General features: G+C 39.9%; 6 protein-coding genes across 10 annotated transcripts; 3 read left to right on the top strand and 3 right to left on the bottom strand.

Moving 5' to 3' along the window:
- Positions 1 to 99: 99 nt before the first annotated feature.
- Positions 100 to 3,776, bottom strand: LOC137746288 (tryptophan--tRNA ligase, cytoplasmic). Its single transcript, XM_068486365.1, has 12 exons — positions 3,459 to 3,776; positions 3,238 to 3,357; positions 2,869 to 3,054; positions 2,423 to 2,474; positions 2,263 to 2,328; positions 1,748 to 1,834; positions 1,437 to 1,529; positions 1,274 to 1,354; positions 1,081 to 1,152; positions 768 to 836; positions 567 to 677; positions 100 to 411 (listed from the first exon to the last, which is right to left on the bottom strand). The coding sequence occupies exons 1-12, from the start codon at positions 3,683 to 3,685 to the stop codon at positions 361 to 363; spliced, it is 1,215 nt and encodes a 404-aa protein (XP_068342466.1). The 5' UTR covers positions 3,686 to 3,776; the 3' UTR covers positions 100 to 360.
- Positions 3,777 to 4,800: 1,024 nt separating this feature from the next.
- On the top strand, positions 4,801 to 7,857 carry LOC137746289 (uncharacterized). 2 transcript variants are annotated; one of them, XM_068486366.1, is made up of 2 exons: positions 4,801 to 6,103; positions 6,338 to 7,857. In XM_068486366.1, the coding sequence occupies exon 1, from the start codon at positions 4,921 to 4,923 to the stop codon at positions 5,983 to 5,985; it is 1,065 nt and encodes a 354-aa protein (XP_068342467.1). In that variant the 5' UTR covers positions 4,801 to 4,920; the 3' UTR covers positions 5,986 to 6,103; positions 6,338 to 7,857. The 2 variants fall into 2 exon arrangements, with proteins under 2 accessions (XP_068342467.1, XP_068342468.1); XM_068486367.1 differs by having other exon boundaries at positions 6,760 to 7,855.
- LOC137745371 (subtilisin-like protease SBT3) lies at positions 6,627 to 7,148 on the top strand. The gene has a single exon (XM_068485318.1). It carries the CDS (start codon positions 6,627 to 6,629, stop codon positions 7,146 to 7,148), a length of 522 nt encoding a protein of 173 aa, XP_068341419.1.
- Positions 7,858 to 7,962: 105 nt separating the features above from the next.
- LOC137746290 (F-box protein PP2-B10-like) lies at positions 7,963 to 9,927 on the bottom strand. The gene is made up of 3 exons (XM_068486368.1): positions 9,479 to 9,927; positions 8,806 to 8,924; positions 7,963 to 8,607 (listed from the first exon to the last, which is right to left on the bottom strand). The coding sequence occupies exons 1-3, from the start codon at positions 9,860 to 9,862 to the stop codon at positions 8,169 to 8,171; spliced, it is 942 nt and encodes a 313-aa protein (XP_068342469.1). The 5' UTR covers positions 9,863 to 9,927; the 3' UTR covers positions 7,963 to 8,168.
- A 1,502-nt stretch (positions 9,928 to 11,429) lies between these two features.
- On the bottom strand, positions 11,430 to 19,386 carry LOC137746287 (vacuolar protein sorting-associated protein 54, chloroplastic-like). Of its 4 annotated transcripts, none has more exons than XR_011069799.1 (19): positions 18,461 to 19,386; positions 17,843 to 17,905; positions 17,646 to 17,725; positions 17,247 to 17,370; positions 16,620 to 16,697; positions 16,321 to 16,474; positions 16,053 to 16,141; positions 15,116 to 15,372; positions 14,707 to 14,878; positions 14,500 to 14,583; positions 13,989 to 14,404; positions 13,617 to 13,770; positions 13,235 to 13,316; positions 13,033 to 13,112; positions 12,683 to 12,844; positions 12,491 to 12,558; positions 12,236 to 12,316; positions 11,899 to 12,148; positions 11,430 to 11,795 (listed from the first exon to the last, which is right to left on the bottom strand). XR_011069799.1 is itself a non-coding variant. In XM_068486363.1 (18 exons), the coding sequence occupies exons 1-18, from the start codon at positions 19,262 to 19,264 to the stop codon at positions 12,013 to 12,015; spliced, it is 3,084 nt and encodes a 1,027-aa protein (XP_068342464.1). In that variant the 5' UTR covers positions 19,265 to 19,386; the 3' UTR covers positions 11,430 to 12,012. The 4 variants fall into 4 exon arrangements, 2 of the variants coding, with proteins under 2 accessions (XP_068342464.1, XP_068342465.1); XR_011069800.1 differs by having other exon boundaries at positions 16,620 to 16,694; XM_068486363.1 differs by having other exon boundaries at positions 11,430 to 12,148.
- Positions 19,387 to 22,273: 2,887 nt separating this feature from the next.
- On the top strand, positions 22,274 to 23,640 carry LOC137744162 (receptor-like protein kinase ANXUR2). Its single transcript, XM_068484033.1, has one exon. The coding sequence runs from the start codon at positions 22,393 to 22,395 to the stop codon at positions 23,593 to 23,595; it is 1,203 nt and encodes a 400-aa protein (XP_068340134.1). The 5' UTR covers positions 22,274 to 22,392; the 3' UTR covers positions 23,596 to 23,640.
- Positions 23,641 to 26,854: the final 3,214 nt, after the last annotated feature.

Below are 26,854 nucleotides of genomic sequence, written 5' to 3'. Positions count from 1 at the left end.
TATGGATTCTGCAATTTACAATTCTGTTTCATTTGAGAGTTAATAGAGATGGTGGTAACATGAACATTAACTTTGTCCAAAAACGTTTCAACCTTGCAATAGGTGTGAACAAACAGCTATCATCGAAAAATATCGTACAAATCCAGACTTAGAACCATTGTAATCAGCTCAAATTGAGTTCAAATTCACGCGACTGTTACAGAAAATAGGTGTAGCCGTGTCGACTATCATCCAATTTCTTTTGTATTTGAGCATCAACAATCGAAACATGACTAAATCTAAATTTGGTAAGAGAATTGAATGCTAAGTTTCAATTTGAGAAGTGATTATAAGATGTGTGTAAGCTTCTCTGCCTCGAAGTTAGATGAACATATTGGGTAGGGGCCTCACCGCCATGAATGCGTCCACCATCTGAAAAATAAGCAAAAACATTTCCGTAAGTCCTTCTAAGTCATAACTGGGGTTTCATAAACTCAACATGTTTGCTTTCCAAAATCACGCAGCACGCAGAGACAAATAACAACTTACAGGACGGCCAATCATCTAAAAATGCTAGAAAAGCTTACCTCATCAGTCACAGCAGCCCTAGCCCTCCGATGTCTTTCTACCATTTCCGTCAAAACTTCAACAAGCAGTTGCTTCACTTCACCTGTTAGCATGCGCCCGGAACCATACTCCTAATAGCACCCCAAGTGAATTAGCAAAAAGAGGATGTATAATATGTGGACATAGAAAACAGATAAATTCACTGGGGTGATGAGTCTCACCTTCTGTATCTCTTCGAGTTTATCATCATCGTCTAGGAAAAAGCTTAGATATTTGAATGGAATATCTACCTGAATAGTTTCCAGAAGATAAATTAATTCCTCAATAAGTTACAAGGCACCAACAAGTACTAACAAAGAAATCTCATAACATGAAATCCAATTGGCGTGAACTGTCGACTGGTAAGCAAATTTGCCTTCTTGCTCAGACAACCTATACTGCGGAAAGAAGGTAGCACATCCAGCAACAAATACACTCTCATGCCAATCGGGAAGGGCACATTTCTATTACTAACATGTGAGACAATCGAAATACCTCGAGATTTGCCCCAAGCTCTCTATGTTTCTCGACTGAATCTTGTCCACCAGAAAATGCGTACCTGTTGATCTGCATATACACACAAGTTCTTTGTTTTAGGTTAATCTTGAATAACTTTTGGACCATTTGGATTGTGATTTTCAGCTAGAAAGATTGGTACTGTGAGACTACAGCAACATCAAATGCAAACCTTGTTCTTAATTTCCTTTGCAGAATCAGTTACATATATGGCAGAATTTGGATCACTAGCTGACATTTTTCCAGTCTCTCCCTGCAAGTATCCACATTCCAGAAAAGGTATCAAAAATCACATCATAAGCTACACACAGTAAAACATAAGATCATTAACATACCTGCAGGGCAGGGAAGAAAGAAGACTCGATCAATGCAGGCTTGTGATATCCAATTCGTGGAGCAACATCTCGTGTCATTCTAAAATAAGGATCCTTGACAAATCACAAACAAATAAACCATGGTATTAGAAAATAAACAAAAGAAAGAAAAACAACGATAAATCAAATTGACTAGCACAAAGTTATTAAAACTATTTGATACTCTTAAATGGTGCTGTGCAGCATTTAAAGGTAAGGTGGTCCCGTATAGATTTAGCCAAGGGGGAAAATACACATATATCATAGATGAGAATTATCCATATCATGCATACCTGGTCAATCGCGCAAGGTATTAAGCAACGAAGATTGTCTTGGCCAGGGAAGAGATGTGGAAATGAACTTGGAAATGATGGAACTGCCTGCATTAAGACACGACTATATTGGATCTCTTTATCATGTATCCCAGCACATTTTTGCATCCTTATGTCATCTTACATAGTCGCATAACTGATACAGAACATCACACTGAAGGTTTCAGAAAAATCAATATTCTTTCGACTTGGACTAAGCAATGCATTGTTTTCCTTATATGATGGAAAATATGAGAGATCAAAGATGTTCACTGGTGAAAGAATTGTACAGTTGACTGGCAGCGAGTCAACAATAAGAGCTCATAGGAAAGAGAAAGCATTTATTGAGCTAAATCAAACTTACAGAAGGTGAGGTTTCAGTGAAGTTATAAAAAGAAAACAGATATTAGCTCAGTCATTTTGTGGAACTAGTCAGTAACAACGAACAATAATTTAATAATTCTTCATATAATAAGCAGTGTAGCCAAGAAAATTACCTGCACAGGTGGAAAACTAACTTTTCCTATGTGATCTTCTCCAGTGAAACCAAAGATACCAACAACCTGGATATCAAAACCGAAATTCACAAAATTATTGCAAAAACTCCAACAAAGAGGTATACAAAGCAAATATTTCACGATGGGGGGAAAAGTTCACCTTATTATATGTTACACACTTTCCAACCTTCACCATATTCTTGTAGAAGGCACTGCACAGGAAATTACACATGAAATCAGTAAGCAAGTGTTACAACACAAGCGTGCGCACACACAAAGTATCCATGATAGAATCAAACCCTGCTAGGTTTTCCTAATTATTATTGTATCTTGTCAAGCAGTTTGCAGCCAACTAAATTACCAAGGGCATATCATTCTGGTTTGATAAAAATGGAACCTCATGCAAGTGTCAAGCAGTGTCAACAAACAAAAGGGTTTCCATAAGATCTTAAAATCTCAAACCCTTCCAACATGGGCAGAGAAGCAAATAGCTTTTGTAACCCACTTAAACCGTTGATAAAAAAATTGAAGCATAAACTCATATACATATCAATACAACGCAATATTAACTTCATATGCAGTTAAGCCTACATATCTGTTACTTACCCACCAACGAAGTCAAAATCGGAGAAGATGAAGGTTTTTGATATGTCAAAACCACAAGCAATAATGTCTTTAGCATTCTCCCTGGCAAGTCTCTGGCTCTCTTCCACAGTCAGATTTTTCCACATGCACTTCTCATCGTCGGTAAGTTGTACAACAAGCGGAACCTTGAATACCTCTTGCAAATATCTGCATAAATAATTCAATTCATAAACTTTTCAAAATCTACTTCACATCGGGCACGCGAGCAATACCAATTCCAACACAAGGCACAGAGATACCGATGATCACACTCACAAAAACCCGAAAAGATCAAAAATTTCAGAAAAGACCAACATCAGATAATCAGAAAACAAAGCAGTGGGAGCTTACTTAGTGAACATGAAGGGGATAAGATGCCCCAAATGCAGAGCCTCGGAGGAGGGCCCTCGTCCAGTGTACAAATAGAACTTGTCTCCCCTCTCGTAGGCATCCAGAATCTCATTCAAGTCCCTGCATTTCACATAAACTCGAAATTCGACCCCCAATTCAATTTTTTGCAATTTTTCCAGAAAAAAAAAATGAAAACTTAAGAGAGAGAGAGAGAGAGGGACCTGTGGGCAAAGAAGACGCCGCGGCGGAGGAAGACGTGAGGAGGACGGCCGGTGAGGCGGTGGATGCGGTCGACGAGCGACTGGTCGATTCTCTGGCAGCCGAACTGGTCGATGAGCTTATCGTAGTCGATTTTCCCGCCACCTTTGGCCGACACCATCCATGGATTCACTACCTGCTCCTCCTCTTCCTTCTGTTCTGGTTCTGCCTCTCCCTCTCTTTTCTCCATCGTCTCTCTCTCTTTCTCTCTCTCTCTCTCTCTTTCTCTCCGGCGTTCGCTCACTGTCTGAAAAATCGGCGGCGTCTTCTTCTTCTTCCTTTCTTTTTCTTCGGAGGGTATTTTGGTGTTTTCATGGATTTTATCTCCACGTTCTGTAAGCTTGTTATTTGTTTATGTGCCCCTGTATTATTACCAAAATTTCACTTTCCTCTCTAAAATTTAATTGTGCGATTTGGCCCCGTGTTCTTTCATTTTGTGCCCGGCATATCAAGATTTTTTAGTGCACTCTAAAAAAGACGGCACACTACATGTTATAATATAAGTGAAGGCACATTAAAAATTTATACTTCAAAGTGGAACATATCAATTTTTTCTTTCATTTACATTTAAACTCGTGATGTTCTGCTTTTTATTTTGGATACCCATGAAAATTTCTCAATTCCATCAAGTTGATCGAGAAAATTGTTAACTTCATTGACTAATGTGGAATGGGATAGGCAAAAGTAAAGCACATGAGGCCGCAAAGTCTTGCAATTGAAAATGGATCGTTCTATTCTTGCATCAATTTTTACTTTTTACACTTTTATTAATTTATTATTATTAATCTTCTTTAATTCATTCGATCCAACGGTTGAAAATTAAGAGGAGTATTCGAGAAGAAAAAAAATGGGCATACAAATAGCACCGCCCTAAAGAATTCAAGGATGATAGTGGAAATAATGCAAAGGCTACATCAAGTTGATTCTAAAATTGGAATTGATATTCATTTTTGAAACTTTGTAAATTGATATTGAAAACATTTGTTTCCGCTTCGGCTTGGTGGGAAATTAGGTCAAACTTGGTATTTTCTTTATTTTACCTATCATTTAAAGCGAAATGGAACCTTTGGAACAAGCTAACTAAGTTTATAATATTCTTGATGATTTCAAAAATAAAATTGCAGATGACGCGTTACAACAGAAAGCAATAATCAATGACACCAGTTACACCGTTACACCGTTACACCAGTTACACCGTTGCAATTGTAATCAATGACAAATTGATACAATTGCAATGACACCAGTTACACCGTGCGCAAGCGGCATACAAAAACAAAAAGGCCTATTCAGTTATCTCCTTATACGGCGTCGTCTTGGCGGCACGATCAATAGGGGGCCCTATTTTGCTTGAATTGAACCCTAATTTACAACCAAAAACCACCCCCTTTGATTCGAAGCGAATCGTCGTCGCTGCCAAATGCTTCGATGAAGAACAACGAAGATCTCCAATCGCAATCGACGAAGAAAACCAGAGAGTTGCCGAATCTGTCAGAGTGCCATTGTTGCCACCTGAGAGTAGACATTGCCAACGCCAGCGCCAAGAGCAAGCTTCAGATCCTCTACAGCGAGTGGCGCGTCGTCCTCCTCTGCAAGAAATGCCTCACGCGCGTCGAGTCCTCGGAGCTCTGCTCCTACTGCTTCGCCGCCACCTCGCCGTCGCAGGAGGACTCCTTCACTTGCTGCCAGTGTAATCGGAGAGTGCACAGGCGTTGCGATTCCGAGTATCGAGGGATTGCGCTGTTGTCTCAGAAGTCTTGCTTGGCGGTGGAGGCTGAGGTTTGTGCCGATTGCTGGCTGCCGGAGTCGCTTGCGCGGTGGAGAGGGGTTGTGAGGAGTCGGAAGGCGCGGAGGAGTGGAAAGGGGAGAGCTTGTTTGGGATTGGGGAAGTATAGGGTTTCGGCCGTGGTGGATGGCAGGAAAATTTGTGATGTGTCTGGTGCTGAAGAGGGCTCAAAGGATGTGGCTTTCGATGATGATGATGATGACGACGACGACGACGACGACGACGATGATGATGGGCAGTTGGCTGCCATGAATGGCTCTGCTAAGAAACTGCGTTTGCGGAGTTTGAGAGTGTGTGTTTGTGATTCGTCGACGGATGTTGGTTGTTTGAAGCTGGATATCGAAGAGGAGAATGGGGACGATGACGGGCAGTTGAAGGAAGGACAAGGGAGCTGCTCCAATGGTGTTGACTTGGAGTCTTTTGCTCTCAATAAACAAGAGCAAGATGAATGTGTCTGTGTTACAATGCCGAAGGACAAAAGGCGCGATTCAAAGCTTGATCCTTTTTACTTCAAGTACAGGAAAAGGAGCAGGGTTAATCAGTCTGTATTAACATATAAGAGAAGGCCCAAAAAGCTCAATCCTTGTTCCATGTTAACATATAAGAGGAGGAGACCCCAAAGCCACCTCTTTGCTTGTTATCTGTTAACATATAAGAGGAGAAGACCCACAATCGTATATGACCGTTCATCTGGAGACCGATACTGAATCATCGGGTTGAGTCTCTGGAGATCACAGGGCTTTATTGTTGAAGTGGCTCGTGCCCCCATTGAAATGGAATGACTGAGGTCGGCCATGGCCTGGTACTGAATCTTGATTGCTACAGGTTGGAAAAAACAGCCTCCTTTTTGTATGCTTCCATGTGATTTTCAGTGTGTTTTGTGGCGCTGTATGATTCTTCATGTAGTATGATTCAGTTCAGATATCAAGTTGTGTTCTCAGGCATGAGTTTACGATTATTTTCTTCCAATTTGGGTGATAGTGATAAAGATAAGATTGTTCAAGAGTCTAGATGTACAAGTTGAAGTAACAAGTGAAGGTCTTTTCTTTCGTTAAGTAGTGCAGTAGAGCAGGGGATGGTGGCAGTGTATCACATCATTCAATCAGGGCTTCTTGGAGCTATCTTTATTACCAGTAATCCTTAGATACGCGAATTTGGATACGTTAGTGTTGTAGTGAGTACAAAGGATGAGCCAGCTTTGATTGACTATGCACGGAAAAGTGCGAACCCTACTGTTAACATAAAATTGCAACAAACACTGCTCAAGACAAAGCCTGCACCCGCTGTTGCTTTTTACACTTCGACAGGCCCTTCAAAAAGTTATCCGGGCCTTTTGAAGTCGGATATAATGGCCCCGGGGTCATTAGTTTTGGCTGCTTGGTCTCCCAAGGTTGCATCAGTTCAAATTGGGTTCATTGTGAATTTACCTAGCGACTACAATTTGATATCCGGGACATCCATGGCTTGCTCTCATGCTTCAGGTGTAGCTGAGCTACTGAAAGGTGCGCACCCAGGATGGAGTGCAACAGCAATTAGGTCTGCTTTGATGGCCACAGCCAATCCATTGGACACTACTCGCAATCCATTTCTTGACGGTGACCATTTCAACTCTGCTTCACCATTAACCATGGGAACAGGTCGCATCGATCCTAATAGAGCACTTGAGCCGGGCCTAACATACGATGCTGCCTCGCAAGAGTATGTCAATCTCTTATGCTCCACAAATTTTACGCGTAAGCAATCTTATCCGTCACTAGATCGCGCCTATGATTGTTCCAAACCATCTTCCTATCTGAACTATCCATCTTTCATCGCATTATACATTCTCACAAAACAAAGACAAGGGTCCAAACATTTCAGAGGACTGTGACGAGTGTGGGAGATGGCGCGGCTCAGTACATGGCTCCGGTGACTGCTCCAAAGGGTTCTAAGGTAACAGTCTCCCCAGAGATACTGATCTCTGCACACAAGTATGAGAAGCAAAAGGGAAGGCTTCGTATGGCACACTTGTTTGGATCGAACGAAATCGAAAATACACTGTCTGGAGCTCTCTTGTTTGAGTTGATGATCATGTATGTAGCTAGAACAAAATGTTAATTAGGATGAGTTTCGTTGTATTCACAAGGCTTATTTGCATATCCCTTTGCACACTTAGATATGGGGCCGAATAGAGTCTGAAAGATAGCATAATTGTTACGCGTCTTGAAGCAATCTTGAGAAACCTCACACCCCGAGTGCAGTGCAGCTGCTATTAGGTCTGCCCTAATGGCCACACCTAGCCCGTTGGAAAATTCCGGCTGTTCGATTCAAGATCCGGGTTTCAATTTTACGTTTGCTTCACCGCTACCTATGGGGGCTACTCAAATAAATCCAGATCGAGCACTTGACCTTGGTTTGATTTATGATGCGACGACACACGACTGCATCAATTTTGTTGTGCTCCATGAACTTATTTGGCAATCAATTACAAAAGCTCCGAGGAAGAAGCCATCTCGTTTGGTGCAATTGTTTGGAAAGAAGTGGCGGGAGCTCTTTTGTGATCTTTCATGCTTTATCATCATGTCTAAGAAAACAATACCTAGCTAGTATTTCCAAGTAGCTAGTATTTCCAAGTAGTTTGGTAGCTTAAAGATAAGCATATTCCAACCTAATGTAAACTAGCTACATGGGTACAATTGCACTAGCAAACTAAATGGTAGCTTTGGAGCTTGAGTAATGCATACATAGACGCACCAAAATAATATCTTAAGTTTTGGGATGTCACGTTAATGTTATAAAACAATAAGTTCTAGTTGCTTTGTTTCGCCAATAATGTTACGATACAATAAGTTCTAGTACTCGTCCTGTTGTCGACACATCATGTGATAGAAAATGCACCATAAGAAACTTTCTACATTCTCTTGGGCCTGACCTCAATCCCCTGAACAATGAGGCCACTCTTAATCCTCTTAACCTCCATACAAGTCATCTCTATTATCGCGCCATCTTCTTCTCCTGGGCAGAAAAACTCACCCATCTCCACCTCCAACCAGCCATCGGTCCTTTTCTTCGGATATTGAGTTTCACTGGTTCCGACGGGGGTCTTCTGTCTCCGCCTTTCTACTTCTTCTTGGTCCAAAAACACAGTGCGCTTATTACCGGCCTCTTCTTCTCCAAGAAGTCCTACCTTGACTTCCAAGGGATCGTCATGATCAAACCCATCCGCCATTGCACTTAACTTGAACACAAGATAAGCTTGATACACTGTGGATGGGGAGAGAATCCGTGTCTCAATTTTGCCACGGATTTCAAGCCACCAAACAAACCTAAGCTCAGCCACCTCCTCAAATCTGTTCCAAATAATTTTACATACCAATCAATTGCCTAATTACATACATACATACATATACACACATATTTCAATCTATAGATATAACACTACAACCCATCCAACCGTAAACGCTTGCTTAATATTTTCAAAGTGTAGCACTTAGCTTAATCAGTAAACAAACCAACAAAACGTACAACGAATGAAGAATTTCACAGACCTGGAGTCGGCAACAGAATTCCATCCCCAGTAGTCAGGATTACCACCCCAAGCAATCATAAGGTCCCTTGCCGAGATCATGTAACATTTTTTCCCACTCCATTTGTCCAGAAAAAACATCTGCATACATAGATCATAAGAAGGCAAGAACATCCACACCGGTGGTAACTCATCATCCATTAAGGTATATAATTTCTACACACTCATGTATTTCCATCACTCGGATTTGCTTTGATTAATTTATTCAATTTAAGTATCAGAAATAGACGGTATGTGCGTATTGCGAGAAAATTTGCGTGTATCTAAATCCGATGAGTGAGGTCATACATACAAATAAATAAATTAAAAAAAAAAAACTAATGAAAAAAACTTATAAACTTTGAGTTTTAACGATAAGGACAAAATAAAGAATAAAGTGAATAGTACCATGATTTACTTTTTAGAGTAAAAATTTGATTTTTCGTTAAAATAAAGTATCGAGAGTTTTTCGTTAAAGTTATAAAAAATAAAAAAAAAGGTAAGATATGGAATTAGCAGCGGCAAAGTTTCAATCAATATATGATAAGTGATAAAACAAATAAATCTTCAAACATATTCATGTTTCAATTTTTTTTTTGGAGGGGGGGGGGGGGAGGGGGGAACCCTAATCCCGGCACAAGATAATGTAAAGTTACCATTTTGCCATCGTCAAGGAGGACAGGGTTTTCGCAGAGAGTGAGGTAAAGCTCCTTCTTGGAGGAGAAGTGAGGGAGTATGGAGGGGATATCATGGGGAAGGAACTTGTCCCAAACGGCGTCGGATTCGGCGGCCGACATGAAACTCCTAGACACCGCCGAAAACCGGCACGCGTCTGGAGGCGTCGTTAAGGAGACGACGTTAGCTATGCATCCTTCGGGCAACGCCTGGAGATCCATGTGAACATGACGATGATCGTCATCGAGTACCATCGATTTTGCCATCCCGCAGCCACCGCAAGTGATTCCTTCTTCTCCTGACGTACCGGCGTCGACTGCCTTCTTTTGCTTCTCTTGTTGATATCCGCCGCTGCCGTAGCTCATTATGTTGTGTATGCCGTGTCTTTTGTTGCGCGTGTTCTGTTTTGTGTAAGAAACTTGTCATATTTGCAGGCGGATAAAGGCCAACTACATAGTATTCAACTATGAATTTGAATTTGAGATATTTTAATGAATTTATAAATTTATAAATTTTTATAGAATTTAATTGATCTGTAGAGATTTCATCTAAAATTTTAATTTAATTCCCTTAAAATCTCATGAAGAGATGTGAGACTTGTGGATACTTAAAATACACTACAAAATCTCTCTAATTCCCTTTAATTCTTCAACTTTTCCAAATTCTTTAAATTCTAATTCTAATTGAATACATCTAAAATGTTATAAAGGGTTTAGGGTCTAATTAAATATACCTGAAATGTTATAAATTTCTTTAAAATTCTAATTGAATACACCCATATTTGTAAGGATATTAATAAATTATCGTAAAATTCTGATTGAATACACATTGAATTTCAGATAATTACTTAAAATCTTGATTGAATACCCATAGATTCATTAAAAGAATTAAAATTCATCAAAATCTCAATTGAATATACCGCTACAAATAAGTTAACTAGGACTAGGAGAACATCTAAGGTTTTTGTTAAGAGTGATGTCATGTATGACACGTGACAGATAGCTCATTCGACTCTTTCTTTCTAACTGACTTTTTTATCGCAAACAAAATTGAAGTCAAACATCTTTAATTTAACTTTAATGCGTGAGTCTCATTGACAATGACTAAGATAAAAACCAAAATCAATTTCAATAAATTTTTAATATGTTATAAATAGGTCAAAATTTGAGAGATAACCTTTTTAATGGTAGGTGCGAGGTAGATGTAAAATGTCACACTAAAATATAGCACAAGAGGTTAACAAATAAAGACAGAGGAATAGATGATGTTACTGATATTTTTCTCTCGTTCTCTTCTTCTTATCTTTTCTGTAACTTGAAAACATGCGAAGTGCTCTATTTATAGAGCAACTCCAAACTGATGCATTAACTGCATATTGAGATTTACGACATTTCGTCTGACAATACAATCTCTATGTATTCAACTTTTACTTTGCATGGGCATTGAAAACTTCTGCTCATGCTGAAGACTTTTGCTAACATATTGTGTGGGCATTCATTGCCATCAGACTTTTCAATATAATAGTTAATGTAACTATCGACCAGGACATTGAGCGGCGAGCTCCAAATGCACGTATTCAGAGCTACGCAAATGCCGTAGTCGCAGAAGCGGGATCAACATCATGACAACGGCTTTATAGAAAATAGAATAAATATTTGCCATAAGTCAAAACTTCATTTCTATGCCCCTTTCCGTAAGCTTTTCAAAATTAATTTAAAAATCTTAATTTTTCTCGCAAGCGACATTAAAGGAGGGAGCTTCAAAAAACCCATCGACTCTTTTTGGGGGGCATGATCCAACATTTTTATATTGGGTTCAAAAATAATTTTCAGTAAAGCCCAAAGATAGTAAAGACTAGGAAGCCCAATAACAGCCCAAACATAAAAAGCCCAACACGAAGAATGACAAGCTTCAGCTGGTAAATACAAATGGTACATGAAAAATAAGCTCTTGTTTACCATTTCTTAAGAAAGGCATTCAGGCAAATGACTCAACTATTGATACAGTTAGATGCGATTCCGGCGACGGAAGTCGAGAATTCAAAAGTGATACCGCCCGTTGTCCCTTCACTAAGCACAAAAAAAAAAAAGAGAAGAAAAAAATCAATTGTCGTCATCTTTTAACTCAAAATTACAATCAGGGGAGCAAAACATTGATTTGAGTCGTCCTAGTAAATACAAATGGTAATTCAAGTGTGACTGCTACAGAAAAAACATTCTGGTTTCAATTTCAACAACCTTCTTGAAATATTTGGATCTGAGTACACTGACTTTATACATCTCAGAAAAAATGTAAAACCTGAAAAATAAAGACGCCCGGTAAGCTAAAAGAAAAACATAGACGGTGAGTGTGTGCTTAGCGAGGGAGGGAGAGAGGGCCGTAAAGCTTACACTCAGGTTACCTCAATAAAATTGTACAAGGGAAATGAATTGGCCACCGAAATCGTTTCTGACATCCCCAAAATTTGATTAGCCATCTCCAACGAAGCAAGTGATTCGCTACTTTACAACAACATTTAACTGGCTTCCTTGCCAAATCTCTGCACCAAAAATTCATCTAGCTGACCCCAGTTTGGAATACTAGATTCGCTCATTTTATCCGAAGGCAGAGATCGAATGCAGCCAAGAATGTGTTTGACATCCCGGCGCAGCCTGGTAGACAAAGTGAAAAGTTGTGTTTCATTAAGGAGTTCTAACAATTTGTATGCACACAAGGGGGGGAAACTGAAATGGTAGTACCTGTCCTTGGCTTGTGGTGTGCTGATCTCTAACCGTGAAAATGCTTCTGATATTTGTGAATGGAAGACCAAAATTACTTGCCTAAAAATTACGAAACCACAGTAATCATTAACTGCCCCTCTCATCAACCAAAGCACATCGACTAAATTGGGGGGGGTGTGGGGGGGGGGGGGGGGGTGGGGTGGGAAACAAGACCCTTTGAGTCTTTGACCAAGTTTCCAAGCAAAAGTAAATTCCATGTGATATGAGCCTTACCTGAAAATCGCTTGGACATCGACCTCATGTAAAGTTCGAGTTAAAACACGTTGTAAGTATCCGACTTCCTGCAAATCAGTTGGGTGAGGCCCATAAAGATCAATTAAGATAAAGAAATTTCCGGAGGGGTGTTAGATAAACAGATATAATAACCGCTTGTTTCTATTAAAATTAAAATAATAATAAGAATACCTTGGTAAGGGATCGAGCAAACTGGCTGGGCTGTGGATCAGCCTCTTCAGGTCTATTCCAGCTCTCTACAATTTGGGGCAACCCGCGTAGATGAACCAATAACCTTTCTCTCATGATCTGAACTAGCTTGGTGTGTATTTCATCTCTGTGAACCTTATAATCCTGTTTTAAATTGAATGAAGAAACATCAGAATGGTTTCTGGAATACGTGCAAAAAACTTGGCTAAAGTAAATATGGGCTCAAAGAATCTGATTTTAGAATTCGAGATTACAGGTGCATTCTGAAAGGTTAACAAACTTGACAAACATGTAAATTACATATATAATTAAAATAAAAGTAGAAGACAAACCTGAGCTACTCGATCAATTTCTGGTAGCAGCAATGCCTTTCTTGTCTCTGGCACTTTTTGAAAAAGAATTTGCCTGATTTCTTGCAGAAACGGAATGAATAAAGTCATTACTCGATGATCAAAGTAGAATTCTACAAATACATACATATATACATTCACAGCAATGATAACAATTTTTCAAAATAAAGTTGTAATCACCTACCAGGAATAATAGCATACGTAAAACTGATGACTTGACTTGCCAAGGCCAAGTGTTTAGAAGTAATAGACTTTAAACCGGATACCTGCATTATCACATGTGATCTATCAAAAACCGCAAGAATGGCCCCGGGGAGCATAGTCAGTAGATATAACACGATAAAGTGACCACAAACTTCAAACAGCGTTTTGAACAATCACTTAAAGCATTTCTGGGCTCAAGAAAGAAAGTTGCATATAAAATCCGTGTAACACGTTTTTGATACATGTACATTGAAGAACAGTAGCTATTTGATCACCTCAGTTGCATAACCCTTTTGGGGTTTCTGAGTGAAAATTCCTAAATATTTGCAACAATATCATCTATCATAGAGAGAAATTAGTACCTGCATGGCACCAGCACCAAGAACAAGTTGACACGTTCTTGTATTGAAAAATTTTAAAATTTCTACAATACGATGAACAACTTCTGAGGACAGTGTTGGAAAAAAGTTGTTCATATCAATGTACTCTGACAACATCTTCATCAATATCAAGCCACTGGAGGAAAAAAACCAAGGACAAGGAGAAAATGTAACTAAAGGCTTATACCGAAAAATTCTTATAAAAAAATTAATAGTAAGTTCCTTGATGGAGGAAAGAAGAGTACAAACCAAAACTCCAAATTGCAAATCAGGATTGGTGTAAAAAAAAATAAAGAATAAATGGCGGAAACAAAAAGATAGACAAAAAGAAATATGAAAAACAAGGCAACTGACCAGTTTACCATGTGAAAACCAACACCTTTGTAGAAAAGGCTTTGAGAGGTTGATTTTCCTCGCTCCTTATTGCTATGGTTATTTTGAGCAACAGAATTAGCAAAATCAGCCTTATTTTTCTCAGTTCCATCAGAATTTGGTGTCTCCCTTGCAGTAACATCCGCAGATGTTTCACTAGACTCCGCCCCTTTAGATTGCTGTTCAGCAACTGATGATCCCGTTTCCGCTGCATGTGAACTATTACTGATTGTGGCCACCTCATTGTAACTTGTTTCTGTATTATCTTGGACAGCATCCAGGTTCTCGGAAACCAATGATTCAGAACTAAATAGTGAAGTGACAATGATCTGAAATTCATTAGGAACATCCACTTCCACCCAAGTTTCTTGGTCAAGAACTGCCTTAATTTTTGCCATCTACAACAACCAAAAAATTAAAAAAACAATTAGTTCATAGCAACAAACAAGATAAGCAGAAAGTAAAGTATAAGCATATACTATCGGAAACTAACTCGAGATTCATGCTGAAAATCCATGAAGGCTTTGGCCTGTGACTGTATTGTTCCCCTGATGCTAAATCCTGGCCTTCCCCCTATCTGTTTAGGTTGGCAGTGGCACAAAATGGCACCAGAGACATAACATGGTTGATCATAAAACTAAAGGATCAAAGAAAGGACAACAAAAGAAAGGGGACAGATAAAAGAATTAAATACGCATACCTTCTCTGTAGCTGTTATAAAGTCTTGGGTGATGTTATATATGCTCAAAAACTCCTGCAATCTCAACTTTGGATGAAGAAGAGCACGTACACCGAGTAGCTTTGCCCATCTTCCATGAGCAGCATCACATGCTGCAACAACAGCTTCTGTGTTTTCTCGTAACACATCAGCTCTGTTTAGAATCACATTGTTTCAGACTGCATACATTTGGAAGCACTCCAATATTTGGACATATCAAAACTAAACCCCTAAAATTAACCAAAGAATTTTAGACCTTCCTAAGGGTAAAATTTATTTTACATGGCAAGATGAACACAAAACAAAATTTAAAATTCAAAGATGCATAAGGTTTCAGCAAAGGTGAAAATTTTGGACATCAGAGTAACATAATCAAGAGACAAGAGCCCACCTAAAATTCTTAGAGATGTTTGAAGGACTTGCTGCATCATTAGCCTTCCCTTGAATTGAAAGTGCCTTTGTAGCAACCCTATGGGGTGAATATGGCATAAGCAAGCCACCTTGACCATCACTCTCTTGAGCTGTTTCTGCTGCCGCAGAACCAACTGCAATCGCTGCAGCAACTGAATCGGCTGCATAGTGACCATCAAGGTTGCACATAATCCATTCAATGGCCTTCTTCACTTCAGCAGCCCGCACTAGATGTGCCTGCATTCACTAAAATAAATCATATGACATCACACTCAAATAGTGGTTGATGCTTAAAGAAAATTGACAAGAACTTAGATGAAGCTCACACGAAAAAATGAATGAAATACAGCAGATATGCCATCTGATAATAACTTATCAAGCAATCTAAAAACAGAACATGTATGTATGGTGAGTTTATGTGACCAGTACCTGTTCTTTTATAAGAATTGCTGCCCTTAAAACTGTTCGTCCCTTACCCCAATGCTCCCAAATGAATTTGACTGATAGACTCAAATATTAAAGCAACAGAATTGACCAAAATGAAGGAGGAAACCCATCTATGATTTCTTTACACGTATTAGGGTTAGAGAATATCTGTAATTGGTTCAACCGGCTATCAAGTGATTGAAAATTATGACAAGCGATATTAGTTGGTTCATATTAGTGAAGTAGTCACAACTTGCAAGAAACAAGATATATAATTGACTATGCATCACAGACAACCCCAAGCCAAATCTATCCTCAAGCTAAGCCCAATAAATGTCAACCATTAGAAATATCAAATTTAATATATACACTAAACTTGAAGAAAATAAACAGTGAGTATAGTGGGAATTCAACAAAGCAATTATAGAGCATCTTATTTTTCAGCAATACAATGCCTAGGAAACAAAACAAGAATAGTCTAGAACACATACCCTTACAATTAGAAAAATAGCACTTAAAAGTTGAACAAAGCTCTCAGATGACAGGCTCCTCAACTTGCTCGCAAGTGATGCGCCAAAACCTAAAAAACCATGTTTAAAATATCAAAGACAAATTTGTGTGTAAAAAACACGGCACAAAAAGAAAAGAACAAGACAGAATGTAAACATAAAAATTGAGAATTATACAATCTATTTTGCTTCTATATTACGTGTAATTCTTCATAGGCATAGATGACAAACAATGTCACAAATTTCTCACCATCTGCATCAACTCGCTCTCCAGGTGTAAAATCTGACTCCAGTGGTCGCGAAACAAGAATGGGAAGCAGCTCTGCAACCGCATTTTTAATAGCAGTCTTCATGTCAGCTGTAAGTTGGTCACGATATAACCTCAACACAGAAGGGAGCTTGGCCTGAAAGTAAAAGGATACCAACTTTACTTAAAAGATCACTAAAGGTACTCATTGATCACAGAAATAAATAAATTCCATCCCAACGAAATGAAAAAAAAAAAAATGGTTGAAAACATGTTAGCTTGACAAAACGATAACTACTCACTGTTCTAAGCAATCCAATGATGACAGGAAGAAGACGATCTTGAAAATTGGAGGTTTCTTCATCATCCAACTTAATCTGCTGATACAAAAATAACAGTGACCAGTTCACATATAGAATCATGCCCAGACTTCTGAAAATCACGATAAAGGATATCAACTGAAAAAAGCAGTTACAGCATATAACATATACAAAGAAGAAACCATGAAGTTTGGACAAGGCACTGGGTGTATAAAAACAGTTAAGTCAATCAAAGATCCTACACAGTCTTTATAGCTGAAGTCAATGGTCAAAATTAAATTAAACGATTTCAGGCAGGTTCCGCAAAACTTGCAACATGGCTTATGGCAGGGCACTGGTTTTTGCACCACCTTCAAATACTGTTGTTGTAAAATCAGATTTCAAAGCATACTATCGAAAAAATATGGTGCCACATAATTTCTGCAAAGAAATAGTTACTTCCTACAATAGTGTATTTATCTGTAAGCATTTCAGCTGATTCAGAAGTAAAAGAAATGCAATGGCTATTAAACTTAATTATCTACTTTTTTCAATCAGTGGAGAGCAGCTCCTCACGGGAGAGAATAGACTTGAAATATTATGCAATTTAAGAAAAAGACTTGAGCTTACTTCACCATCTTCTCCTTCTCCATTCATGAGACTAGATGCCCTTGCTTTCACTCTGGATATAATTATAACATCTGTATCTCCAGCATCATGTATTGAAGCATGCACAAACTCTGCAGAAAGAATGCTACAAGAATAAATTTAATAAGTTACTATAAACATGCCTCGTATAATTTTATTCCATTTGAAAGACAGAAAATGTTTATTCCAATATTCTGGTCAATATAAGCCAAGCAGGATGAAGAAAGGCATCTCTATTTCAGATTCTCAGAAGAAAGAAATTAAAAGCTGCCAACACCCATCCCAATAATATTGACCAGCATATATTTAAAAAATCATAAGCAACTCAAATGGTGTCACTCATTTGCTTAATAATAGTGCCACTACAACAGGAAATCACACCTATTTATCGATTCAATTGAAGCTGCTACACGATCCCGGAGGTGATGAAAGCAATGTAGACCAGTAAGCTCATCCCCATCCTATTAAACACATTGACATCAATAAGTTAGACAGAAATTGTAGTCCAGTACACGATTCCTTGTTTTAGTACACTAGTTTTTGGGAGCAGATCAAACAAAACATAAATAAAAACATACCAGCAAATGCTGTAAATCATCTGTGACATCCAAGGCTCCAGCACAATCTGCAGAGGCAACAAGCTGTATGACAGAAAAAGTAAATCAACTTATATTAAGAAACTTGCTACTTATAAAAATGACCATATACATTTTCACCCAACTTCTCAATTGAAAATCACGAGCATTTCTTAAAGACAGGGACGAAAAACAAGCAACTAATCATCCGAAAGTTAGGTGCACAACAAGAGTTTAATTTCCATAATCCGTCAACAGGTTGGGGATATAATTGCAACTACAATTTTGAGTAATTGTGCAACAAATTCAAAGCCTATCATTGAATCCGAGTAGAGCTATCGGAAACATCACGAATCACATATCAGTGCTTCAAATTGCGTCTTGCTAGTATTTGCAAGAAATGTAAATGGTCATCAAGTTTTATACTTACAGATTCTCGAAGGAAGTCAAACTACTAAGAAAAAAAGATCAAATCCAACATCGCAAATTGGCGATTCTTGATGAAGTGAATTCTAGACCAAATAGCTACTAGCTAATAACTATCAATACATGCACAATTCAAAACACTACAAACCCGAAATGATTAAAACCGAAAGAAAGATATTGAAGCGCAATGCATACGAGTTTAAGTGCCGAAAGAGCTTGATTGACGTATAAAATGAGCCTCAATTTCTGCTGCAGAGCCAACAAATTGCTCCTGGTTTCATTCAGATCATGAATCTGCCTTGCGCACTCGACCAAATCGACATCCAAGAGCAAAATTGTCTCCTTGAGCTCTCGAATCCGACTGCATCCCTCGACGATCTTGACGTTCAAGTCCTGCAACTGCCCCTGGGCCTCAAAGAAGGAGTTGGAACGCAGCGAGATCTCCTTCACCAAGTGAAGCTCCACCACGTCCAAGTAATGCGATAGCTTCTCTTGCAGCACCAGGTTCTCGGAGACGTTCGTGAACGGGCACGCCGAACGGAACGTGGCGCCGTCCTCCAGGGCGAAGTCCTCCTTGAAATAGAGCGCCGGGACTTCCCGTAGGCACGCGACGAGGGCTTCGCCTTGGCCGCCGATGGAGTCGACGTCGGATTTCTCCTTCTTGACGTGGTTGAGGATGTCCGCGAAGCGGTTGTAGTGATCGGAGACGGAGGCGAGGTAAGGCTGGAAATCGGATCGGGTCACGGAGTCCGAGGCCGATTTCGGCACGAGAGGAGCGAATTCGGGCGGGGCGACGGAGGCGGAGGATGACCACCAGCCGACCCAGGAGGAGGCGTCGGAGGCATTGGGGTTGTTGAGGATGGAGGCGAGGCTCTGGCTGGTGTTCGGGTCGGATATGGAATTGGATCGGCTGTTCAACTTTCCGGGTCGGGCGTCCATGATTACCATCTCTTTGTTGGAGGCATTGCTGCTGCTCTTGTAATAGTGGTTCCGGTTCATGAGCGAGTCGGGTGAGTCGACTCGGCGCGAGTGGCATAAACCCTACGACGAAGGAGGGGAATGCGCGTGGTGGTGGTGGATCTGGGATTTGGTGTTTTTGCAGGTGATCATATCATATGCTCTCGCACATATGGGATCTGGAAATAGGAGGAGTGGGGGATAAAATGGTAATTTAATTAATTAAATTGCAGATACGGGCCGACCCGGTTTGGCGGAAATTGGTGCGAAAGCTGGTTTTCAATTTGAAGCCCAAAAGTTTTTATGCAATTAATATGGGTTATGGGCCTAAACCAAGACCAAGCCCCTTTTTTTTTCTTTTGCTCCATTATTTTGTCACTTAATATTACGATCTAGTGATATTCTTCTTCATTTGTAAGTAAGAGGTCTTATGTTCGATTCTCGTCAAAGATGAATTTGAACCACATCTTTGCTAACCCATTGTGAGGCTAAGCTCACCTCTCCCCCTTAATGTAGATAATATCGTTTGTTCAAAAGAAGAAAAAAAAATTGAAGGGAAGAGATTCGAATTTGGATGTCGAGCAATGAAGACGTTGCTCTAACTAATATGACTAAGTGCGGTATGTGAACTCCAGATTTCGAAGATGAGTATTTTACATGAGATATGTTTACGATGAAGTAACACTCTTGAAAGAAAGGAAACTGGGTTAAATCAATCCAAGGAGGAACACAAGAAACTATCAATCTAGACTTGCCACCCTTGCCTTCTAACGAAACCGAATTTTTAATTGCTAACCCAAGAACTTGGTCTACTCTAAGGACCTCGGAGGAAGCTGAAGGTAAACAAAACTCATAAATCTCATTCCTTGAATTTAAGTCTCAGCCTTGCATAATGTTTTAAGTGGAATTTGACAATGCTTACGCCCAATTTACTATCAAAGAAACATTCTCACCGTAATCGTAACGAGAAACTAGAACATCCTCACCATAATTGTAACGAAAAACTAGGTGGAAAAATAGCATAACAGAAAACTAACAAGGTTCATTCTCTTGTGGCCACTTGACAGCTGCAAAACATGTGAGTTTAAGCTTGAGTGTCTGCTCGTATTGTCCCACTGTTCCATTTACCTCGACACTTACTTCTCGAGGACCACCCAAAAACTTCTTCTTTAGAGTCGGTTTCTGCTACACTTATCTTGAAATTTCATAGTGCTAATACTCTTAGGCCACACTGTTTCCATTTTTGATCGTGCACTTGACAAAAGATATAAAGAGATCGAAAGATAAACTCTTTTCTTTATCTACGAAACAATACGAAATTTGAATAACATAATTATGGAAGTGTTCTTTGTATGAACAGCGCCATTCTTACCCAATTTCAATTGCAAAGCACAATGGACCGTACGTGGTGTAACAAACTGGCTTTTTCGACGAGCAGGCCGCAAGCATTTCGACAACAAGAGATATTTCAAACTCTGCCATGCTATGTACTTACCTTTTACAGCACAAAACAACGTTTATGTATCAAGGATAGTGATTTCCCTTAAACTTATCTCTCTTGCGAATGCGATTAAACTTGAAAGTCCTTTGGTTTTGGGAAGTGGGGTGTAAACTTTCTCGGCGTTATCCCTACAAGTCGTTGGGTTGAACATGGAACCACATAACCTGTGGTGAGTTTCCACGAAACTTGGTTTTGGGTCTCTCGATCATGATTCGATGACAGTTTCATTAGCATGAGATTATTTGATGATTGGAGACGTATGAATGAGTTGAGTTTGAGGCTGTTGTGCTAGGATAGCACCAAACTAAATGGAATCAACTCAAGCTAACCCACAGGAAATTTTATCAAATGAAAATGCAAGAACAAAATATAAAAGACACAAAGATTTTAACGAGGTTCCTCCACAGTCAGTGTAACTGGAGTACGTCCTCGGAGCAGTAGGAGCTCACCCAATAATCCACTAACAACCAAATGGGAGTTTACAAAGTGTTGACAATCTCACAACCCAAAAACCCAATACACCCAATAACTCTCACACACCAAAGAAACAAATAGAGAAAGAAATATAAAGAACAATTTCTTCTCTATACATATAGTTCAAAGCTATTACAATAACAATTACTTTGGTTGATGATTACCAATCAAATGAAGCAACAACTTCTTCTTTTTGTTTTAGGCTCTCTGCAACTCTCCCTTGCTCTCTGCAACTCTCCCTTGCTCTCTGCAAAAGGAAACTCTTTCTTCTCTCTTAATTTTTCTCAAAACCGAAATGAATGAGCTCTCTTTGTTCTCTCTCTCTTTTTCAAAAGCAACTTATATTATTTTTGAACCAACACCCACGGGTGTTGAAGCTTTTCCCTTTTTTCCTCCCAAAACAAGGAAAGGTGTTCCTCACTTTTGGTTTGTTTATTCTTAAGTATATGGCCACTTGGCCACATAATCCAACAGAGGCAACTGCAAGTACAGGGGCTTTCGTTCTCTAACATTATACTATATTCTATTCTGATATAAAGGAGATTCGAACTTGGTGTAAAGGGGCGGCCGGGCAACAGGCACACTGACTTTGGCTTAGCCAAGTGGCCTAACTCACATCTAACGTCTACTTATTATGGCATTAAAAACTTTGATCGCCCAAAAGTTGGTCCCTTAATGATTTTTTTCTCTTTTAGTTTTCTTAGTAGAGACATCAACTTTTGATGCTTGATGGGGTTTCTTGCACAGTTTATCCACCAGCGCTTCCCTGAAAGCAAAAAATTCAAATGCTTATCAAATGGGCCATTAGTTTTAAAAAATAGGAAAAATAAATAAAGCTGGACTACAGGAATGGTCCAGTTTGGCAACTTCCTTGCATTGATATGAAAAAATTAACACACGGGACGTTCTCTTTGATGTGAATGTGAACACAGCTCGCATTTGTTGGATTGATAGGAAGCTCGCATTTGTTGGATTGATAGGCAAAGTCGTATCGTTAATAGTCCAGTTGACTTGATTTGAGTTCCACTAAGTTAAATGTCTTGATCTTCTGGAAGGCTTTGAGTCTTGACACTGCCGGCCATTTGCAGCAAATATTCGAAGAAGAAACTTTCCATGCAGCAGCTGGTTAATGATTTTGGATCCTCTCCTCAAATATCTATATATTATACGATGAGGAGGATCACTTTGTGAGTCCATGTTTCGATGTGTGATGGGGCAGTCTGTCTCCCATTTCTTCTCTCTTCGGAAGAAGAAACAAAAAGATTGGGCGTTTCCAGAAGAACTATGCCGTCGTTTTACATATGCCGAGATCAGTGCAGCAACTCAGTGTTTCGACCAAACCTTATGTATTGGTAGTGGTGGCTTTGGCTCAGTATACAAAGGGCGTATTAAGGTCTATGGGGATGAGGACAGGAAAGACGTCGTTGCAATCAAGCGCTTTTCCAGAGATTCAAAACAGGGAGTGCGTGAGTTCAGGGCGGAGGTACAGCTACTATGCCAGCTCCGCCATCCCAACCTCATCTCTCTCATCGGATTCTGCCAAGAAAATGGAGAGTGTATCATTGTATACGACTACATGCCCAACGGTTCCCTCTTTGATTACATCTTTGATACTTCCAGTTTTAAACATAAAGATCCCCTTCCCTTGACTTGGAAGCAAAGGCTGAAAATTTGTATCGGGGTGGCGCGTTCAATACACTACCTCCACGCAGGGGTTAAGCATGCTGTCATCCATCGAGACGTGAAATGCTCCAACGTTCTATTGGACCAAAACTTGGTGCCCAAGCTTTCTGACTTCGGGTTGTCCAAGATGGGTCCTCCTACTTTGTCAAATGCATTAATCAGATTGAACTCCAATTATGCGGTGTTAGGTACATTCGGGTATGTTGATCCAGAGTATGCTTTGTCCGGCCAGTTTACAGAGAAATCTGACGTCTTCTCATTTGGAGTGGTGTTATTCGAAATATTGTCTGCCAAACATTCGAAAGAGATACCAGGAATACGCATGACTCTCCCAGCTGATATTCTGGATCCATCTCTCATGGGAACAATAGCTCCGGATTGTTTGATAAAATATTTGGACATCATCCAAAGATGTGTCCGCCCTACGGGAGCCCTACGGCCAACGATGGGTGAAGTGGAGGTGGAACTTGAGCGTGCTGTGGAGCTGCAGGAGAGAGCAGATGCCGAAAAGGAATTGAGTACAACTAGCACTCCTCTTGGTGGTCCTGCTGACTGTGCCTACGATTATCAAGGGATATCAGTTTCCGAAATTAATGATGCTTTCTCGTTTCTGAGAGGCAGCCCAAACGGATCTGCTGATCTTGATTCAAATAGTATTGATGTTTCAGTACTTTCCGATGACAGTGGCTCTGAATTCGAATATTCCGGCCAGTAAACAAACTAGTACTTCAGAAAAATTGGATCAAATTACAAGATCGCTACGGGGACCAAATTATTCTATTTCTTCACTAATAGCTATCAATAAGCTAAACCAACAACATATATAGGCGGTGGCTGAAAATAATTCTGGCCCCCTTTTGATCATATTTTTATTTTCGTTTTTACTTTTTACCATCTTGCTTTTTCACGACTGGCGCACTCTATCATTCTTCATCTCTCATTACGTAACTCGTCATGGCAGGCATGTAACTATTTACCGATAGAGTTGCCACGGGAAATTGGAGATGCCACCATAGATCATGTTTGCCGGTTTGGACAAAGACAGCAGGCTACGTGCACCAATGCTGTCCTTTATGGATGCTTTCTCTTGATATAACCAGATCAAGATGGCCGAGGAAGACAGAGCGCATGCCTTAGAGAGTCGTGCTTGCCCCTCTTCTGGACCCATCAGCATTGATTAATTTAATTAATATCCTCATTGAAATATGGGGGTGGCTTTTTAGCTTTCCACCAGTCGTTGGGTAGGTTGAATGTTGAGTCTAAATTTCAAGCTCGAATTCAATATTCAGCGCTGTCTATCTGCTTTGACAAAGCCTATTTGCGGTGATCTGTCTGCATTGCTTGCGTTCCAATCCAACTTGAAGGTTGGTCAGTTTCATTGAAATTTGAGGCTGCCGAGATTGTACTCTAATTAAAAGTTATTGTGATCTACTTAGACCGCCAGAAGAAAAGTATTCTAATCCTCTGAGAAAACTGACCAAATGAGAACTCGGCAGTTGGATTGGGACCACTATTTTTGGAACCAGGATCCTCGCCGGATCCATTCCCTAGGGATACTAGGGATCATGCAATCGTGTCCGTTTATTGTATATCGTGCGACCAGTTTTCATTATGTACTATTTATATTTGAATTTTAAATTTTAAATTTTAAATGATTTATAATTGCACGATATACGGTGAACGAACACAATTGCGTAATCCTTAGGATCCTTAGGGAATGGATCCGGCGAGGATCCTGGTTCCTATTTTTATATCCCCCAGAATAAAGGGTTGAATTGAAATGAATAAGCCATTATTTTTTTATTAGAATAACTTTTCTTCTTGAATTACAATTTCATTTTGAAATTTGAGATTGGTCAGTTTTCCATAAATACCTCCTCATAAAAAAGAAAAAAAAATTGAAATTGTATTTGACAACTCCAAGGTTGTACTCTACTTAGACCGCCAGACCATGATGCTCTACTTAGACCATCAAACAAGAGTGCTCCACTTAGACCACCAGACAAGGGCACGACTGAGAACCATCCGAATAGTACTATGTTTGACAACTGGGTTAAAAGTCTCAGTGTTGAAGCCATTGGCTACTAACCTTGCCGTATGACGTTCTATGGAAACATCTGCACGACGCTTTATTTTATAAACCCATTTGTTTGGAAGCAAGTTCATCTGGGAATGATAGGGCACCAAACTGCCAGCCATTTGCAGCAAATATTCGAAGAAGAAACTTTCCATGCAGCAGCTGGTTAATGATTTTGGATCCTCTCCTCAAATATCTATATATTATAGGATGAGGAGGACCACTTTGTGAGTCCATGCTTCGATGTGTGATGGGGCAGTCTGTCTCGCATTTCTTCTATTGACAGTATGGACAATATGGAATAATGGACAGTATGGTATACTGTCAGTATGGCAGGGAATATTGCAGTCAGTATGGAAGGGCACGTGAAAAAGGAATGTTGTATTATTCCTTGACAGCTAGTCAGTATGGTTGCTGCATTAGTTTTCTCTAGTTGCTGCATTATGGACAGCAAGCACAACACACTGCATTGCATTTGTTTATTGCATGCGTATGTGTGCATGCGTGTATGTAAAATATGTATAAAACACTGCTGCCGTTGCAGCAGTTTAATCAGAAAAGAACAACAAGTTGAAACCAAAATCGTAAGATGGTATCAGAGCAGGAACCATAGGGTCCTGCCTCTGTTGTTTATTCTTCTAGCCTGTTCTTCTTCCTCTGTTCATCATTTGTTGTGATGGCAGAAGATATCCCATCTAGTTCTGAGGCTACAAGTTCCCCAACCCTAACACCAGCCAACATGATACACGGGGAGAGCAACCCACGACTGTGCACCGTGTTGTTGAATGAGTTCAACTACTTGCCATGGTCACGAGCTATATCTCTTGCTCTAGGAGGAAGATCGAAACTAGGGTACGTAAATGGAACCATCAAGCCTCCAGATTCTTCCTCAGCTAACTTTGATGCATGGCACTCAAATGACCAGCTTGTTATGTCCTGGATACTTAACTCGATGGAGCCCAAGTTGTCCGAGATCTTCAGCTACTCAGATTCTTCACACATCTTATGGGAATCGATCAAAGAAATGTACGGCAGTCAACACAATGCTGCCCGTGTGTTTGAACTGAAGAAAAGCCTCGCTGGACTTAAGCAAGGTAATCAAACTTTCATTCAGCATCTTGGAAGCATGAAATCTATGTGGAATGAACTTGATCTATACCGTCCACACACCACTGAATCCGCTGCACTCTTGAAAAGGGCTGATGAAGATAAAGTGTTCCAACTATTGGCAAGCTTGGGAGTTGAGTATGAAGACTTGCGTAGCCACTTACTAATGACTCCTGAGCTACCATCGTTCGTCAACGTGTGTCATGCAGTCCAAAGAGAGGAAACTCGAAGGAAAGTAATGCATGTTGAGCCTCGGTCTAGCCCAGAAGCTAAGGCTTTCACCAGTAACCACAACTTCACTAGTGAAAGGTTTTTTAATGGAAAGAAAGCTGATTGGAAATGCACATACTGCAACACCAAGGGGCACGTAAGGGAAAAATGCTGGATTTTACACCCTGAGTTAAAACCTAAGTTTAACAAGGAAGGAAAAATGATCAGGGATGGGAAAGGGTTTACGCCTAAAGCCTTCCAATCTAAAGAGATGTCAAACTTCACCTCAAGCCCTTTCTCCCTGATCAATGAGTTTGCCGCCTTTCTCCAAAAGAAGAGTGATATCGCTGAGGGTAACAATGTCACCACGGAAAATTCCACAGAAATGCTTGGAAAATTTGCTGGTTTTTTGGCAAATTCAAACACCACTACATCCGGCAATATCCCAGGTATCATTTGTGCACTTTCCACGGCTCTCAATCTCACACACGATTTTTGGATTGTAGACTCAGGTGCCACTGACCATATAACCAACAACCAAGCTTGTCTCCATGAGTTTCAAAAATTACCTAATCCTACT

This window comes from Pyrus communis, chromosome 9 (genome assembly GCF_963583255.1).
Source record: "Pyrus communis chromosome 9, drPyrComm1.1, whole genome shotgun sequence".
NCBI lineage: Eukaryota > Viridiplantae > Streptophyta > Magnoliopsida > Rosales > Rosaceae > Pyrus > Pyrus communis.
The sequence above is the reverse complement of the archived record's forward strand: the minus strand, read 5'-3'. Positions and strand labels throughout refer to the sequence as shown.